The 15,446-nt window shown below is 41.9% G+C and overlaps 1 protein-coding gene across 1 annotated transcript in view; it reads right to left on the minus strand.

Moving 5' to 3' along the window:
- Window positions 1-729: 729 nt before the first annotated feature.
- The window catches only part of fndc1 (fibronectin type III domain containing 1), a 55,462-nt gene continuing 40,745 nt past the window's right edge, over window positions 730-15,446 (minus strand). The window contains exons 16-22 of the mRNA XM_042333385.1: window positions 14,277-14,507; window positions 7,869-7,980; window positions 6,647-6,726; window positions 4,979-5,008; window positions 3,849-4,010; window positions 3,071-3,193; window positions 730-2,046 (exon numbers count right to left, since the gene is read on the minus strand). Coding sequence (XP_042189319.1) covers window positions 1,916-2,046; window positions 3,071-3,193; window positions 3,849-4,010; window positions 4,979-5,008; window positions 6,647-6,726; window positions 7,869-7,980; window positions 14,277-14,507 — 869 coding nt within the window. The 3' untranslated portion in view covers window positions 730-1,915. The remainder of the gene's footprint in view (window positions 2,047-3,070; window positions 3,194-3,848; window positions 4,011-4,978; window positions 5,009-6,646; window positions 6,727-7,868; window positions 7,981-14,276; window positions 14,508-15,446) is intronic.

Raw genomic sequence — 15,446 nt, forward strand, 5'->3', positions numbered from 1 at the left:
GTTTTGATCAGGGCAAAGTTGATCAATGTCACATTCCAGAGTTTGTGACAATATCAGGAGTTTGGTGTCTAAAGGAAAGATTGATGAGGGGCAGTTTAGTGTAAAAAACAATTCAGAGAGTGATGGGTGAAATGAAAGCTAAGGTCAACACTGTGATACATAATTCATTTAAATAGAGCAGTGCCATCCCATCACAGGTCAAAGCCCATGGCCGAACATTCTACACATCCCATTTGGAAAACTGTTTTGGTAAAGGCATCAATGATGCATTGCGTTGCTCAGTTTACTGCTGAACCACCGACTTTTGCTACCAGCCCTCAAAGCTGCTAATAGCAGCAGACTGGCTGTGCTTTAAGCACACATCATTTTGCAGGAGATTTTAGATGCAGCATGTTAACGCAACATATTTGCCATTGTTTCTATCCAGATGTGAAATTTCATTGGAAAGATAGATTCATCACTGCAGCCATCCCCGATCCACATTTAAAGGAGCTTCATTTTCAGAAATTAAGCAACTATTAATAAATCAGGGGATAAAGTATTTTGGGGCCAGCACATTCGTTTTGATCTAAGTAGACATGGTATTACCAGATACTCACTTTCCTTCAATTTGTGCAGTTTGAAAATAACACCGCTCCATTGAACCTGTGCAAAATTGACTTTTTAGAATATTACACAAGCAAATAAGGAATTACACAGCGTGGAAACAAATGAAAGAAAACCCTTTTATGCTGGTGCAACCGTTTTATATCCAGCAAACTTCAGCTTTTAGAGAAATACATTCCACAATTTTCTATGTTTCGTTCAAATATAATTTAAATGTTACAGATTTTTTTATAGGCCTGTAAAAAAACAAAACATTTTTGACATCTTTGACTTGATGAGAAATTTGAAAGCATGAATTAAGGATGCTGGTGTAGCAAAGAGGTTTGAAGCTTGGAAAATTGAGGTTACTCCAGACTGTGGTGGATGCCAGGGCTACAATAGCTGATGGAGGCTGTAGAAATTGTCCTTTACTTTCAATCAAAACCATGTGGTTCAGTACTCAATCAGTGATCCCTTATAAACCTGTATGCTTTGTATGTAGGTTAAATGTAGTGTTACATATAATCTAGTCTATGTAGAGCCTATAGGCTAGGAAACTAGCTGTTCCTTTTGCCATATGTGAGTGACAGGAAGCAATCTACATCTTTGTTACTGTGCTAAGATGAAATGATGCATGATCTGCCTTTAGATATGGATGGTAATGTTTTCACCTGAAACATAAGGTAATACTTGCAATGGATAAGATGCATAGATTACGGATCATATATTGAGCTGAGTAATGGAAAAGAGAAAGAACTGAATGTATAGACCATTTCAGGGTGTAAAAGGTGAGAAGGGGAAAGTCTGATTGAAAGCTCAGCCCTAGCTAGAGTTAAAGGAGAGACTTCTACAGACAAGGGTTTGGTCTCCAAATAACTCAATATTATTCTGTAAGCACAGCGCTTAGGTAGAGATTTATGGTGAAACAACCCTTTGGATTCAATGAACACTAAGTTATCTGATAACCAGGCAATGCTCTCCAATGTCTGTGTGTAAAATCCTGGAGTATTTTGGTGTTTTATCTCCTGTTGATCTTATTGCCCACTCCTCAACCTTTAGAAAGCAGAGCACCAAGTTGCTTGCAGATGTGTGAAACAGTATTGAACACGTTTTACTTTAAACCTGGGTACTCCTTTAATATATATATATTTTAGGAATTATGTTGTATATTCCAGTAGATTGTACCAGAATTTGTTTTTTTTTGGTTTGAAATCTCCTGAAAATACTATATCTCAAAATTACAATTTCAACTTCCTTGCAGGTTTATTCAGGTCATGTGGAAGCAAAGTTCTATAAAACATCCTTGAGGAATTTTCAGTGGTCCCATTCATTACCATTTTCCTGGAATTGGCACTCCACATTCATACCAGCCCACATAGTAATTGGGTGATCCACCAAACCTCATGGTTCCACCGATAATGCCGAACCTCACTGGCTCCTGGCGGTAGCTCCGATAATATCCTAAAAAAAATCACAGTGCAGTTAATAAAGTACTGTGGGTCCGAGTAATAAGAAAACACTCTCCCATTGTGGCACTGGATAATAAAAATAACAATCCTTGAATTTGCTAAAATGTTAAATTTTGAAACTGTTTTTAAGTGTAGTAACTGTGTATTTCTAGGTGAATATGGCAATGTATTTGCACACAGAAATGTCCCACAAACAGCCATGTGAATGACCACATTTTACCTGAGGATTGTTGGCCAGGACACTGGGAGAAACTCCCTTCTTTCAAATGGATCCATGGGATCTTTAATGTCCACTTGTATAAGCAGGCAGGAGCTTGGTTTAACGCCTCCAAAGGAGAGCATCAGAGCATTCCTTCAAGGCTTAATTGCAGGGTTAAGTGTGAATTCAAAATTCTGACATGGGACTTGATCCCAAAACCTTCTGATCCAGGAATGATAGTGCTACAAACTGAGTCAGGTAGAAAGAATAGGCCAATATTCTCACTCTTGACCCCAGTAAGTGCCCCTTGTGAAAAGCGTGGAGGTCTAAATGTCAAGTGAGGACAGGCTTGGGGTGGCCTTTGACCCCCCTCCCACCCCACTGGCCCTTGCCCTCTATCCCTCCCAACCCCCCGCCCTCTATCCCTCCTGACCCCAACTCGGGTCCAAAAATTCCTGACTGTCCAGCGCCCTGGCTGTCCAACGTGAAGGGCGCTATACAAGTGTAATTTGTTGTTGTTGCTATCAAAGCCGCATCTCTTCCCCACTCCCCACTGGTTGAATAGCACTGCTGGCACTCAGTATGTGAGTTCACATAATGAAATGTGACCACATGAAGACTGAATGGCCTCCTCCTGAGCTGTAATCTTCTCACTTGTTTCCTCTCATTCATACAGCAGCACTAAAATTGGTTAGATAAATTTTCCCATAGATGTAACCACTTCAACATTTCTACAGCATGAATACTCTGATTGAATTACACACCACACATTGAGGAGCAAGCTTTGGAGTCTATGCTCCAGGGTCTCTCGGATTACCTGGGATAATCGGCAGAGTATCTGGTCTCAAATGTGTTCCTGTTCTTCCTTCCAAAAATGAATCCACAAACTGACAGTGGTCCTCACCTCTACCCCAGGCATCACCAATGCTATAAAATGTCTCTGAAAGAGTAAGGAACAAGTGCACAAAATCCCCGATCATCAAATCAGATTACAAGGGATGCAAAGCAATCAATGGCAGTACACAAGGGTTGGTTTGAACTTTGTTCAACAAGGTGCATGTGAAGAGTATGACTTGTGTAGTTCGGTGATGCCACTTGACTTTATTGCTGTAGGAATACATCTGGGAAATGTGCTGCCTGATGGAACATTGCCCTGGGGTCAAAACATGCCCCTGGATTCATCTGGTTCCAAAGCCTCACCTCTCTATCTCAGCGTGGAGACACAGAGCTGGGGTGTGGCAAGGTGTTTCTACACAAGGTGCTTATGAATATCAGAGGTCAGGTATACCCATAAAACCACAACAGAAATGTTAAGAGAATGTAGGAGCTCTGTAAATTCAGGATATGCTAACTTGCGCACTGCAAATGTGTGCAAGAGAGCAACAGATTGAGAGTAAAGGGGAACACAGAAAGAAAGTTTAATAATCATAATAATAATCCTTGCATTTGATATAGTGCCTCATCGCGTTATTGAGATGTCTCAAAGCACTTCAAAAAATATACTGTAAAAAGTGAATTGACTGTGTATTTTGTGGTTGAAACTGTACTAAGTTTGGCTTAACGGAGACCTATAAAATATGGCTTTGGACACGTACCTCTTAGGCCCTCACTGAGGAAGATTTTGTACCTCAAGGAGTTGCAGAGCACAACTCCCACAAATTTGCGGTACCAGGTGCGCTTCACGTATTGCTTGCCTTTGCACTCACTGGAAGAAGGCTCATATCTGAATGTGTAAGGAATCCAAATAGGCTCACCCCCTGCAGAGACCAGCATGTGTTTACAGCATTATGTCTACAGTTAAAATATTTTAGTCAGTAAAATATACATCTCATCTGTTGCAAAGCAATCTCAATTCTACCCTTTAATCAAAGCTTTTGTGTAAAATCCACTTTCCAAACACATTCTCTTTTGGTCAGGCTGGTGCCTGACACATGCAGAAACCCAACACAGTGCTTAAGAGTATCCAAACCATACTGAGTTCCACATGGCACCACAGAAAATAACTCGTGCCTGGAATGGAATGTGCACTCTCTGCCTGGAGGGATGCATCCGGCTTATTTCATCCTGGCAAATGTTTGGCACAATTTGGCAAAAGCCAAGGCTTGGGAACTGTAAAGTGTGTTGACATATTGCTTGAGTTGAACTAGCTAAAACTATGAAAATTGACTGGCAAGCTTCCAGTTGTTTGACCAGCTAGGACACCTTACCCCTTAGGACTTTGGGTTGCAGGAAACAATCCCTGCCCATTATATTAATATCTAGGAGATCATGTATTAAATATTTGGTAGCTCAAGTATATGGGATGTGGTATCAGTTCTGTTCATGTAAAGCAACTTGACTACAATGAGTCAAGGGCCAGTAGCCGCTCATGACAAATCCATCAATCGAGTGTTTGAACTCAGCAGCTGTGAGGAGTGGACTGGTGGGACACAGGCTTGTTTTTTGTTCAGTTAAACCATCACGCAACATCACAAGGTCACATGAGGGGTAAGGATGAAGAAAGAACTTTAACCCATTTCAGTAAAATAACGCAACAGAAAAGAGGGCTGTCTTTTAATCATCACAAAGCATTTATATTCCAGAAGATTTTTTAAATATGGTTTCACACTTGATTTATAAATAAGTTACCAATAAATACTTTTCACGATTGTTTAAAAAGAAAAAGAAAATCTTGACATCTGAGGGAGTTACTTTAAACGATAAAAAGAGGTTCAGGAGTGCTTACCAGGTGGTCTGACAATTATCAATGGGTTATCTGCGGAAACAAAATAATTCTATTAATCGGGAAAACACCAGCTTCTTCAACAAAATATATCACGGTTCTGACATTAGATTCATTCTATCTATACATTAAACATGCATCAGTGTGATAAATATGTGACAGTTCTATATATGATATATACATTATATGGTCATCAACACAACAGCTGGATAACATGGAGTTTGTTATTTTAAAGGTAACAAACTATATTGGAGCAAATCAAACAAACTTACATTTGCATAAGATGCACAAAAGCAAATGCAAACCTTGTATGACTAAGATTAAGGCATTAACATTTTTATTAAAATAAGTTTTATATAGTATGCTACCAGTATTATAACAGATATAGGGGAGAAATTCCACCAAGGCCTAGATATACTTTTTTTTAGCATTTCAGAGTGCTCACAATTGGGCAAATTCTTAAATGTCGGCTTAATCTTCTGTAAGTTCTTTTAAGAATGGTATAAAATTGGCTTCAAAGTTGAGACTGAATTTAACAATTTGGCAAATTCTGGACATGCTGAAATGCGTAGATAATAAGACTAAATCTAGACCTGGGTGGAATTTCTCTCCAATAGAGGGGTGTGATTTATAATATTCATGAAAGGATTTGTAAATAACGAATCCCAGAGATATTGCAGATAAGTTTCCCTGGGATCCACTCAGTTAATCCAATTGAATCTACTCAGACGAGCAATGAAATCCACTCAACCAATGAAGTACACACAGTTGACACTGAGTAATCCACTCAGTTGGCTCTGGAATCTGCTCAGCTGCCAATTTCAGTAACATCTTCCGCTGAGGTCAACAAAATTATATTTGTATAGTGCCTTTCATGTTGGGAGGACGTACCAAGGCGCTGGACAATCAGTGTTTTGGACCCGAGTTGGGGGTTGGAATCGGAGAGGGTGGAGGGCAGGGGGGAAGGAGGGTGATCAAAGGCACAGTCGAAGAGGAGGGTCTTGAAACGGGTCTTGAAGGAGGCAAGGGAGGGGGCGAGGCTGAGGGACTGCGGGATGGAGTTCCAGAGGGTGGGGGTAGAGTGGCTGAAGGCCCGCCCACCATTGGTGGGGCAGGTGAGGGTGGGGATATGAAGCAGGCCGGAGCCCACTGAGCAGAGTGAGAGGGTAGGTTGGTAGGAGGTTAAGAAGTCGCAGAGGAAGTGGGGAGCAAGGCCATGGAGGGCTTTGAAAGTGAGGACCAGGATCTTGAACTGTATCCTCTGTGTGATGGGAAGACAGTGGAGTTGGGCGAGGATGATAGAGTCACGGAGCCAGGTGTGGGAGAGGACATGGGCTGCAGAGTTCTGGATGATCTGCAGCCTATGGATGGAGGAATTGGGGAGGCCGACAAGTAGGGAGTTTGCATAATCAAGTTTGGATGTTATGAATGCGTGTATGAGGGTTTCGGTGGCTTGCTGTGTGAGACAGTGGCGGAGCCAGGCGATGTTGGGGAGGTGGGAGAACATCTGATCGGAGCTTGGAATCGACCACAAGACATCTGGGATTCACTAGCTACAAATCCTATTGTGAATCTCCCAAATTATTGGCTAATGTGCAACATTTTGTCGTGCTGTTCACATAATCACAAACATGAAAATACATGACAATAGGACATAGGATGGTGCTTTACCCGATTCTGTAACAAAGGACAAGGTTTCGCTCAAGGGGCCATACCCAGATGGATTCTTGGCTTGAATTTTAAAGTAATACCTGGAACGTAACAATAATTAACGATGAATGTTACAACTCATGGCAATAGGCTTGTTTATGTTACCAATCTATTTTTCCAGCAACAGCTGGTAATACTTTGCATAGCTTCATAACCTACAGAACTGAATCAACACATATGAAAAACAAATAACTCTTCAATTAAGGGCACATGGAATATTATTAAAACATACGATTATTTTAACAGAGAATGTTGTGATCCCATTGAATTATCGCATTGAATATCCATATTATTCATCCCAACATACTAGGAACTATTTCCACCACAGAGTATAGATATGTGGACAAACTCCCAATAAATGCAGTTTAAGTTGTGTCAATTTTGTCCTTGAAATAGAAATTGGATGCGGATATGTTTGGGAATGTGATGATTTAAGACAATGTTTCATAGTACTGGTCCAGCTAGGATCACTCTACTCGCTAGGGTCTTGGCTCACAGGGCTAAAGACATGTTTACACCTGCACATTTTATTGAAAGAGCCAGTAAGGCTGGTAAATTATTGACAATATTTTATATCAATGCAGACCTGCCTGGTTAAATTTCTTCAGAACCAATTCAGCTCGGGAGTGACCCTGTTTATCATCTCTTTCCCGAGGATATATTTAGATGCCCACTTTCTTTGCCCATTTTATTTTGTGGAGCATTAATTTTCTTTGGAGGGTAATTGGTTTCTGTTGGTGTAAAACAATTGACTGGCCAACAAAAATGTTTTTGCTGCCTTTTGGGCTTCATAGTTCTGTGTTGAGAATCTTGCAAATCAGCCAGCTTGGGATACTTGTAAACTGGCAGTCATGATCAACTCAGCAAATCAGAATTTTCAAGTAACCCCATTAAGCATCACCCAACTGCCTTGGTTATAACGGCAGGAAGTCTTGGCATTCCCATTAAATGCTCTCTTATAATGTACTTTGAGAGAAAGGAGTGTCTCCACCCTCTGTCCTGACCAACAATCTCAAATAAAATTAGTCACTCACTACATGGCTCAGTTGTGGGACATTGTTCTGCACAATTTGGCTGCCTCATTTGCTCACAAAAACACAGTCACAGTATATCCTGTGAATCACTTTGAGATGTCTCAACGATGCGATAAGAAACATGTATCAAATACAAGGATTATTATTACCTTGTGTTTGGCTTCAGATTCTCAATAGGCAAGTTTGTGTTGCTGGCTGATGACTTTGTGGTCCACTTGTTCTTCAGGATTTCATCATAGGAAGCACTGTACACGAGGTAACCTGCCATTGGAGTTAGAAACAGAATGAATTAGGCTAAGACTAAATAGAATTTCAGGCCTCTTAAATGTTAAATCAAAATGGATTTACAGATTAACACTAGCTACCTTTCGCCGGTCTCCCCAGCTCCACCATGCACAAGATCTAGCTGATCCAAAACTCTGCCGCCCACATAGTCACGTGTACTAAACTCTGTACCCACATCACACCAATTCTAGCCAGGCTCCACTGACTTCCTATCACCGAACGGATCAATTCCACGATCCTCACACTCGTTTTCAAATCCCTTCATTCCCTGCTTCTCCGACCTGCTTATTTCCCAACCCACTACCTGCTGCCTCTGCTTGACTGGCTCAGGCCTTCTGCATGTTCCTTGTGCCCTGTGTTCCACCATCGGTGGCTGTGCTTTCAGCCACTACTCCCCGAAACTCTGGAATACTCTTCCTCTATCCCTCCAACTTGCCCATTTCTTCCCCATTTTCAGATTGCACCTCTTCAACCGTACCTACAGTCATCTCCCCCTCCCCCTGGCTCAACGTCCTGCTCCTCCACTGTCAAGGCTCTGGATGATACCCTGCATCAGGGGCACTACATGAATGCAAGTTGTTGTTACAATTTCAGATCGCTAAAAATACCATTCTTTTCCCTTTGTCTCTATAACAGGATTTTAACATAAGATAGGTGATAATGACTGGCACTTTCCTTGTAAATCAATGATATTCTAATAAAGTAGTTGTCGAATCGTTGTACAGTTTTTGAGGTTTCAAGTTTCCGTGAGGGTGGAGTGGGAGTTTGCCTGAGGGATCTGTTTTTATGAAGGGTGTCTCAGCTTCCAAGGTATCCAGTTAGCTGGTTACTTTGCTGCAGGCAATAGGGGGTGTTTCCGCAAAGATGCTCTTGTCTTTGCAAGAGATTTGAATTATGCAGGAGACAAGTTGAGTCTGATTCCACACACTGATCCTTATTTCCCATCTACTTGAAGAATTTAACATTCATACGCCAGTTTCCTTGTGCACTGACATCACAGTGTTTAATCACATTTTAAACACATTGCAAGGCTTTGCCTCTGTGTAAATTGTATTCTGAAAACTGTCTTAAAAATTGTGTATTTTTGCAATTTTTTCTCATATGTATTTTCCTACTTAAATTCAATAAAAGACGCTGCATTTTGGATGTTGTACAGAATATAGGTCTCCTTTGTGCTCAGTTTCAGAATTGTGCAAGCCCCAGAACAGGAATGTAAACAGTGTTGATATCAGAGGAGACATAGAATATTCTAGGTAATAAAGTAATATTTATTTAGCTATGAACATGTTAATTCAACACATTAAGTAGTTACATCTCATTAGTTTGCCTATGAATTCAGTCAGCAGAGTTGATAACAATTCTCTGTGAAGTGTTTTTAGACATTTCAACATTCGTAGGACCAATATCAAATGGAGGGATTATTATTAATCTTTTGCCTACAAAATACATAGTAGATAGTCTTTACAGTAATTCCTGGAAAGTACTTTCACACATCATCTGGACATGACTCTATTTCAAATGCAAGGCTTATTATAAGTATTATTATTAATAATAATAAACATATTACACACTCTTGCATTTTAGCTTCATTAAGGGAGAAGTGCAGCTTTGTACAAAATTCAATGCTAAGTTCATTCTCAGCTTCGCCACCAAAAGCTGCAGTGGCTTTGTGACAGAGTAATATTCGGCTTTATGGTCGAACTTCAATTCATTTCTTCTTAGATTGAACGAATACTCAAATGTGAACAATAAATCACTTGTGTTTTAAGTAGNAAAAAAATTATAATTGTATTACTGCACTTCCTTTCTTGCCTTAGCCTCAGAATCTGAACTGTAAATGTAAAACCCGGCATTATGACACAGGTTAAACTGCAGCATGCGCTGCTTCAGCTTGACTATGTTGACTTGCTGCAGACATTCCTGAAACTTTGACTCATCTTTGGCTTCCACTTATAGAACATGCCTATGTGGTTACCTCCCTAAAGTAGGGCGTGTCCTTATTATGCGTTAGCCTACATTAATCATCAATTGGTTTGTTCTTGATGCCTTCAGATGATCCAGTGTTTAATCATACTTTATCTTGTAAGGATGGGGCATACAGCTTTTCAATTGGTATGTAGGTTAGAGTGCTACAAAATGATCTCAACACCTCTGAGCTGGAGAAGGAACAAAACAGACATGATTTCCAATCCTCATTGGCACCCAATGACCCCAGGTGGGAAGTATATGTTTGTGTGTAAGGATATTGGGTGAGGACAAGATCAGCTCAATATTGATGGAAAGTGTATGTGTATGCGTGTGTATATATATATGTATATTGGGTGAGAACTGGATTGGGTTGCCTATGGATAAAAAGTTTTGTGTATGTGTTGAATATTGGGTGAGGATAGGATTGGGCTTGGCTATTGATGGCAAGTGTATGTGTATGTGAGGAAGTGTAGGGCTCAATTTTTGACTTTTGATGGAAAGTGTATGGGTGTGTGTGTGTATCTATTGGGTGAGGACAAGATCGGCTTGGCTATTGATGGAAAATGCACAAGTGTGTATGTGTGAAATTGTACTCAGCATGAATCAGAGCCTTTAAGAGAGCAAGGGAAGAAAATATAAAGTTGATTTTTGTAATTTACAACTTCACAGTAAAGACTTGACATGGAATAATTCATGGCAATGGTGTTTTGTAATAATAATAATAATAATCCTTGCATTTGATATAGCGCTTTTCACATCTTCTAGATGTCTCAAAGCGCTTCACAGAATAGACTGTAAAGTGAATTGACTGTATATTTGTGGGCGAAATGCGGCAGCCAATTGCACACAGCAGTGTCCCACAAACAGTCGTGGATTGAAATTACCAATTTATCATTTTTTTTGAGGGATTATTATCAGGTATGTGGTGTAAGGAAACTTGCCCAAGGTTTCACCCTGCAGGGAATCAAACCCAGGTTTCTCGCTTGCAAAGCGAGTACTCTAACCACTGAGCTACAGGACTCCACAGATATCTTTGATGCCCAAGTACCTACAGCAGACACTAGAGCTAGGCACGAGGGTGGTCCACAGTGTTTGCTGCAATATTCAGCCCCCTCCCACACCCTCCTGCACCCCATGTATGATGTGCACTGTAACCATCAGCATATCGTGTGGCTAGCTAAGAACAGGTTGTAACCGAAGAACAATCACAATAAAATGGCCTGTGAGAAAACAATTAAAAAGTGCAAACACAACATTCCTCAATAAAAGTTCATTCTAGTTTCAATATTGCTTGCGCAACCTAGTCTTAGTAACTGGAGTGAGAAAAATTATTCTTTGTAGAAATTAAAAACAACCATGAAAGAAATATGGGGTTCGAACTTGGAGGTCATTAAATCAAAGCGTAATTTATTAATATGTCAATGTCGGTCAAAGTGCCATTGATTTATACATTCACATACAAATGCACAGTCACTACACTTTACAGTGTATGCTGCAAAGCACTTTCAGACGACCTCCTGACGTCAAAGGCACTACATCAAATGTAAGGATCATTATTAATGATGTTGAAAGTGCAATTATGTCAATAATGTTAATTTCTATCAGTAGAATATGACAAAAATCAAGGTTGAAACTAAGTGGAATATCTCTGCTGGTCTGTAAAAGTTCAAAAGTATTAGAGTAAACTAAACATGAAGAAATAACTGTAAGCAGTTCATAAGATCAAACCTCCACCAGCTTCAATCTCTCATGAAGCAACAGCTCCAAAAGAAGGAGGCGTAGCGCTGAAATCTAATAGGAAACAGTCGACATCTGGAATGACTTTAAACCTTCAACTTATATGGATATGGCAAACTTTGCAGAAAATAAATGGGGTTCTTATTAGCTTTAGAACCATAAACATTTAGTTCAAATCTATGAACTTTTCTAACTTGCCAATAATTCAGAGGTCGCTCTGCTGCTGGCTACGCTTTCTGGTTCTGAACAGCTGAACTATCCATTTCTGTTGAGCTTTACGCTCCAGATTTTAATAATAATAATAATAATAATCCTTGCATTTGATATAGCGCTTTTCACGTCGGGAGGACGTCCCAAAGCGCTTCACAGAACACACTGTAAAGTGAATTGACTGTATATTTGTGGGCGAACGCGGCAGCCAATTGCGCACAGCAATGTCCCACAAACAGTCGTAGATTGAAAATGACCAATTTATTATTGTTTTTTTTTTGAAGGGATTATTATTAGGCTCTGTGTGGAGTAAGGAAACTTGCCCAAGGTTTCGCCCTCTGCCTGGAATTGAACTCAGGTCTCTCGCTTGCAAAGCGAGTGCTCTAACCACTGAGCTACAGGACTACAGGATTTTCAGACCATCATATCGCTATCTTTAAATGTGCTTACATCAGCATCTACACATCCAGTTATGCATAGATACAACAATAACGACAAAATTACATTCATAAAGCATCGGGAGGACGTCCCAAAGCGCTGAACAGTCAGGTGTCGGGGCCCAAGCATAGGGGAGAGGTGGAGTAGGGGTGAGGGAAGGCAAAGAGGTGGGAGGGAGACCAAAGGCACGGTCAAAGAGAAGGGTCTTGAGACCGGCCTTGAAGGAGGCAAGGGAGGAAGTGAGGTGAAGGGACCGTTGGATGGAGTTCCAGAGTGTGGGGGCAGAGCGGGAGGGTAGGGCGGGTCGGGCGGGAGACATGGAGCAGGCCGGAGCTCGCTGAACGGAGGTAGGGGGTCAGCAGGTCAGAGAGGTAGGAGGGGGCAAGGCCATGGATGGCCTTAAAGGTGAGGACGAGGATCTTGAACTCGATCCTCTGGGGAATAGGGAGCCAGTGAAGTCGGGCGAGGGTGGGAGTGATGGGGTCGCGGAGCCTGGTGTGTGAGAGTACACGAGCTGCAGAATTTTGGATGATCTGCAGCTTGTGATGGGAAGAGTTGGGAAGGCCGATGAGGAAGGAGTTCCCGTAGTCGAGTCTTGAGGTGACGAATGCGTGGGTGAGGGTTTCGGCAGCCTGAGGGGGTGAGGCAGTTGCGGAGTCTGGCAATGTTGCGGAGGTGGTGGTTCGGCAGTGCCGGTCATGGTGTGGATGTGGGGGAGAAAGGACAGTTCAGGGTCAAACAAGACACCCGGGTTCCTGACTGGCTTAGTGAGGTTGAGTGTGCAGCCATGGAGGCTGATGCTGCCAGCGCCTGAGGTGCGGAGGCGCTGGTGCGAGGCAATCAGGAAGGCCTCGGTCTTGCTGATGTTAAGTTGGAGAAAGTTGGCCCTCGTCCAGGACTTGATATCAGACACGTAGTTGGTCAGGACCTCAGTAGTCCTGGAGTTTAAGGTGGAGGCAGAGAGGTAGAGTTGGGTGTTATCCGCATACATGTGGAAATTTTCCCTGTGTCTGCGGATGACGTCACCAAGGAGGAGGATGTAGAGGGTGAAGAGGAGGGGACCGAGGACAGAGCCCTGAGGAACACCACACGAGGCGGTGCGGGGGCTGGAGGAGAAACCGTTTTCCGCGACGAAGTGGAGGCAGTGTGAAAGGTAGGACCTGAACCAGTCAAGGACAGAACTTTGAAGGTTGAGGTGGGAGGAGAGACGGTGGAGGAGGATTGAGTGGTCCACGGTGTCAAAGGCGGCGGAGAGGTCGAGGAGGACGAGGAGGCAGAGGGAGCCCTGGTCACACATGGTCAGGATATCGTTTGTAACCTTGACCAGAGCAGTTTCCGTGCTGCGGGCAGCACGAAAACCCGATTGGAGGGGTAAAGATCTGTTTTTATAACAACTTGCATTTATACAGCTTCCTTCACATAGTGGTAGCGTCTCATCATGCTTAAGCAAGATTATTTTTATCCAACATTTGAATTATACCACCTCTTTCCATTTTATTGTTTAGCAACCCAATAGCATGTCAGGACTTAAGTTCACAGTCTTGACTGATACTCCAGTGCAGTACTGTAAGAGCATTGCATTGATGGAGGTGCCGTCTTTTATAACACTGTTAAGTCGGACCTTAAAGATCCCACTGCACCATTTGAAAAGGGAAGGGGATTTCTTCTGGTGCCCTGGCTAACAATCCTCCGGATAAATTCACCTCATGATTGTTTATTAGTGTTTGCTGTGTGCAAATGGTTGTTGCCTTTGCATTACAAAAAAACACTCACCAACCATACTTTGAGGAGCTTTGAGACATGTTGCTATTGTAGGCTCTGTGCTTTTTCTTAGTATACCTGAATCCAGGAATTTAGGCAGTTTGATATCAAAACGTGATGAAGAATGAACCCTTTCAGGAGTTACTATTGAATCTTACCTGTTACCAGGTCATCCTTCTTAGACTTCGTCCAGTCAATGATCACGAAGGAATGGCAGCCCTCGACAGCCACGATGGTGATGTTCTGAGGTGCGCGCTGGGGTGCCTTCATGCCATCTTTAAGGTCTTTTGGAATAATGTCCACTAGTGAGTCCACTTGAAAGTGCTCCAGCGCTTCTGTTAGCGAGCAAGGTGAGGCTGGATCCTTGCTGATATAACTCACATGTGCAGCTGAAACAGGTCAAAGTAATAAAAAATCATTCAATAAATATCAGTTCTAAACATAAATTCCATTTTTTGTTTCTAATAAATTTATAGTCTTATGGTCTCACTAAGCAGCATTTACGGGAATATTTGCTGTGCTTATTACAGGCAACATTTGATGCATGTTTGAAGGATTTCTGGTGCAGGTCAAAGAAAAGAGGTTGTAAATAGAGTGGAAGCAATAGTTTTGTGTAATGACTGGCTATATGCAACACCAACAACTTGCATTTATAGAGCGCCCTTCTCGTGGGGTAGTGTCCCGGAGAGCTTGTCTGTATACAACATCAACAGCACATTTGCATTTATATAGCACCTTTCACATGAGAAGGATATCCCAAAGCACTGACTGACACCCAGCTGTGGGTGGGAGCCGAGAGGGGTGGGAGCGGAAAGATGACCAAAAATGCAATCAAAGAGGTAGGTCTTGAGACAGATCTTGAACAGCATGAGAGGGGTAGCGAGTTGGAGGAACTCCGAGCAAATAGGCTGAAAGCCCGACACCTGATGCTGGGGCAGATAAGGTGGGGGACATGAAGCAGGTCGCAAAGGGGAAAGGGAGAATGGCAAATGGTTTAAGGGAAATTCTTCGCAAAGTAGATATATTAAAAGTTTCTCTCCTCTCAAGCAAGCTTCAACTCCTGAGCTGAGTAATTCTATCTGATCCTCACGCAATCCCACTAACTCCACATCACCTTATGCCTTCAGTGTAGGTATTCTCGCTCAGGCTGGTTTTGTTTTCTCTCTCAAAATAGCATTCGTTCCCTAACAAAAATCAGTCTCCTGGCACACAAACCTCTAGACTTGGATGATCTACTTATCTGCCAGCTAAGTGTTAGCTTACACCTTTGAGATTGTATTTGCAAATTGGTTTATTTAGGTACTGCACATTTTGAAATATTCTAAATT

Source organism: Callorhinchus milii, unplaced genomic scaffold (genome assembly GCF_018977255.1).
Source record: "Callorhinchus milii isolate IMCB2004 unplaced genomic scaffold, IMCB_Cmil_1.0 Scaffold3, whole genome shotgun sequence".
Classification (NCBI taxonomy): Eukaryota; Metazoa; Chordata; class Chondrichthyes; order Chimaeriformes; family Callorhinchidae; genus Callorhinchus; species Callorhinchus milii.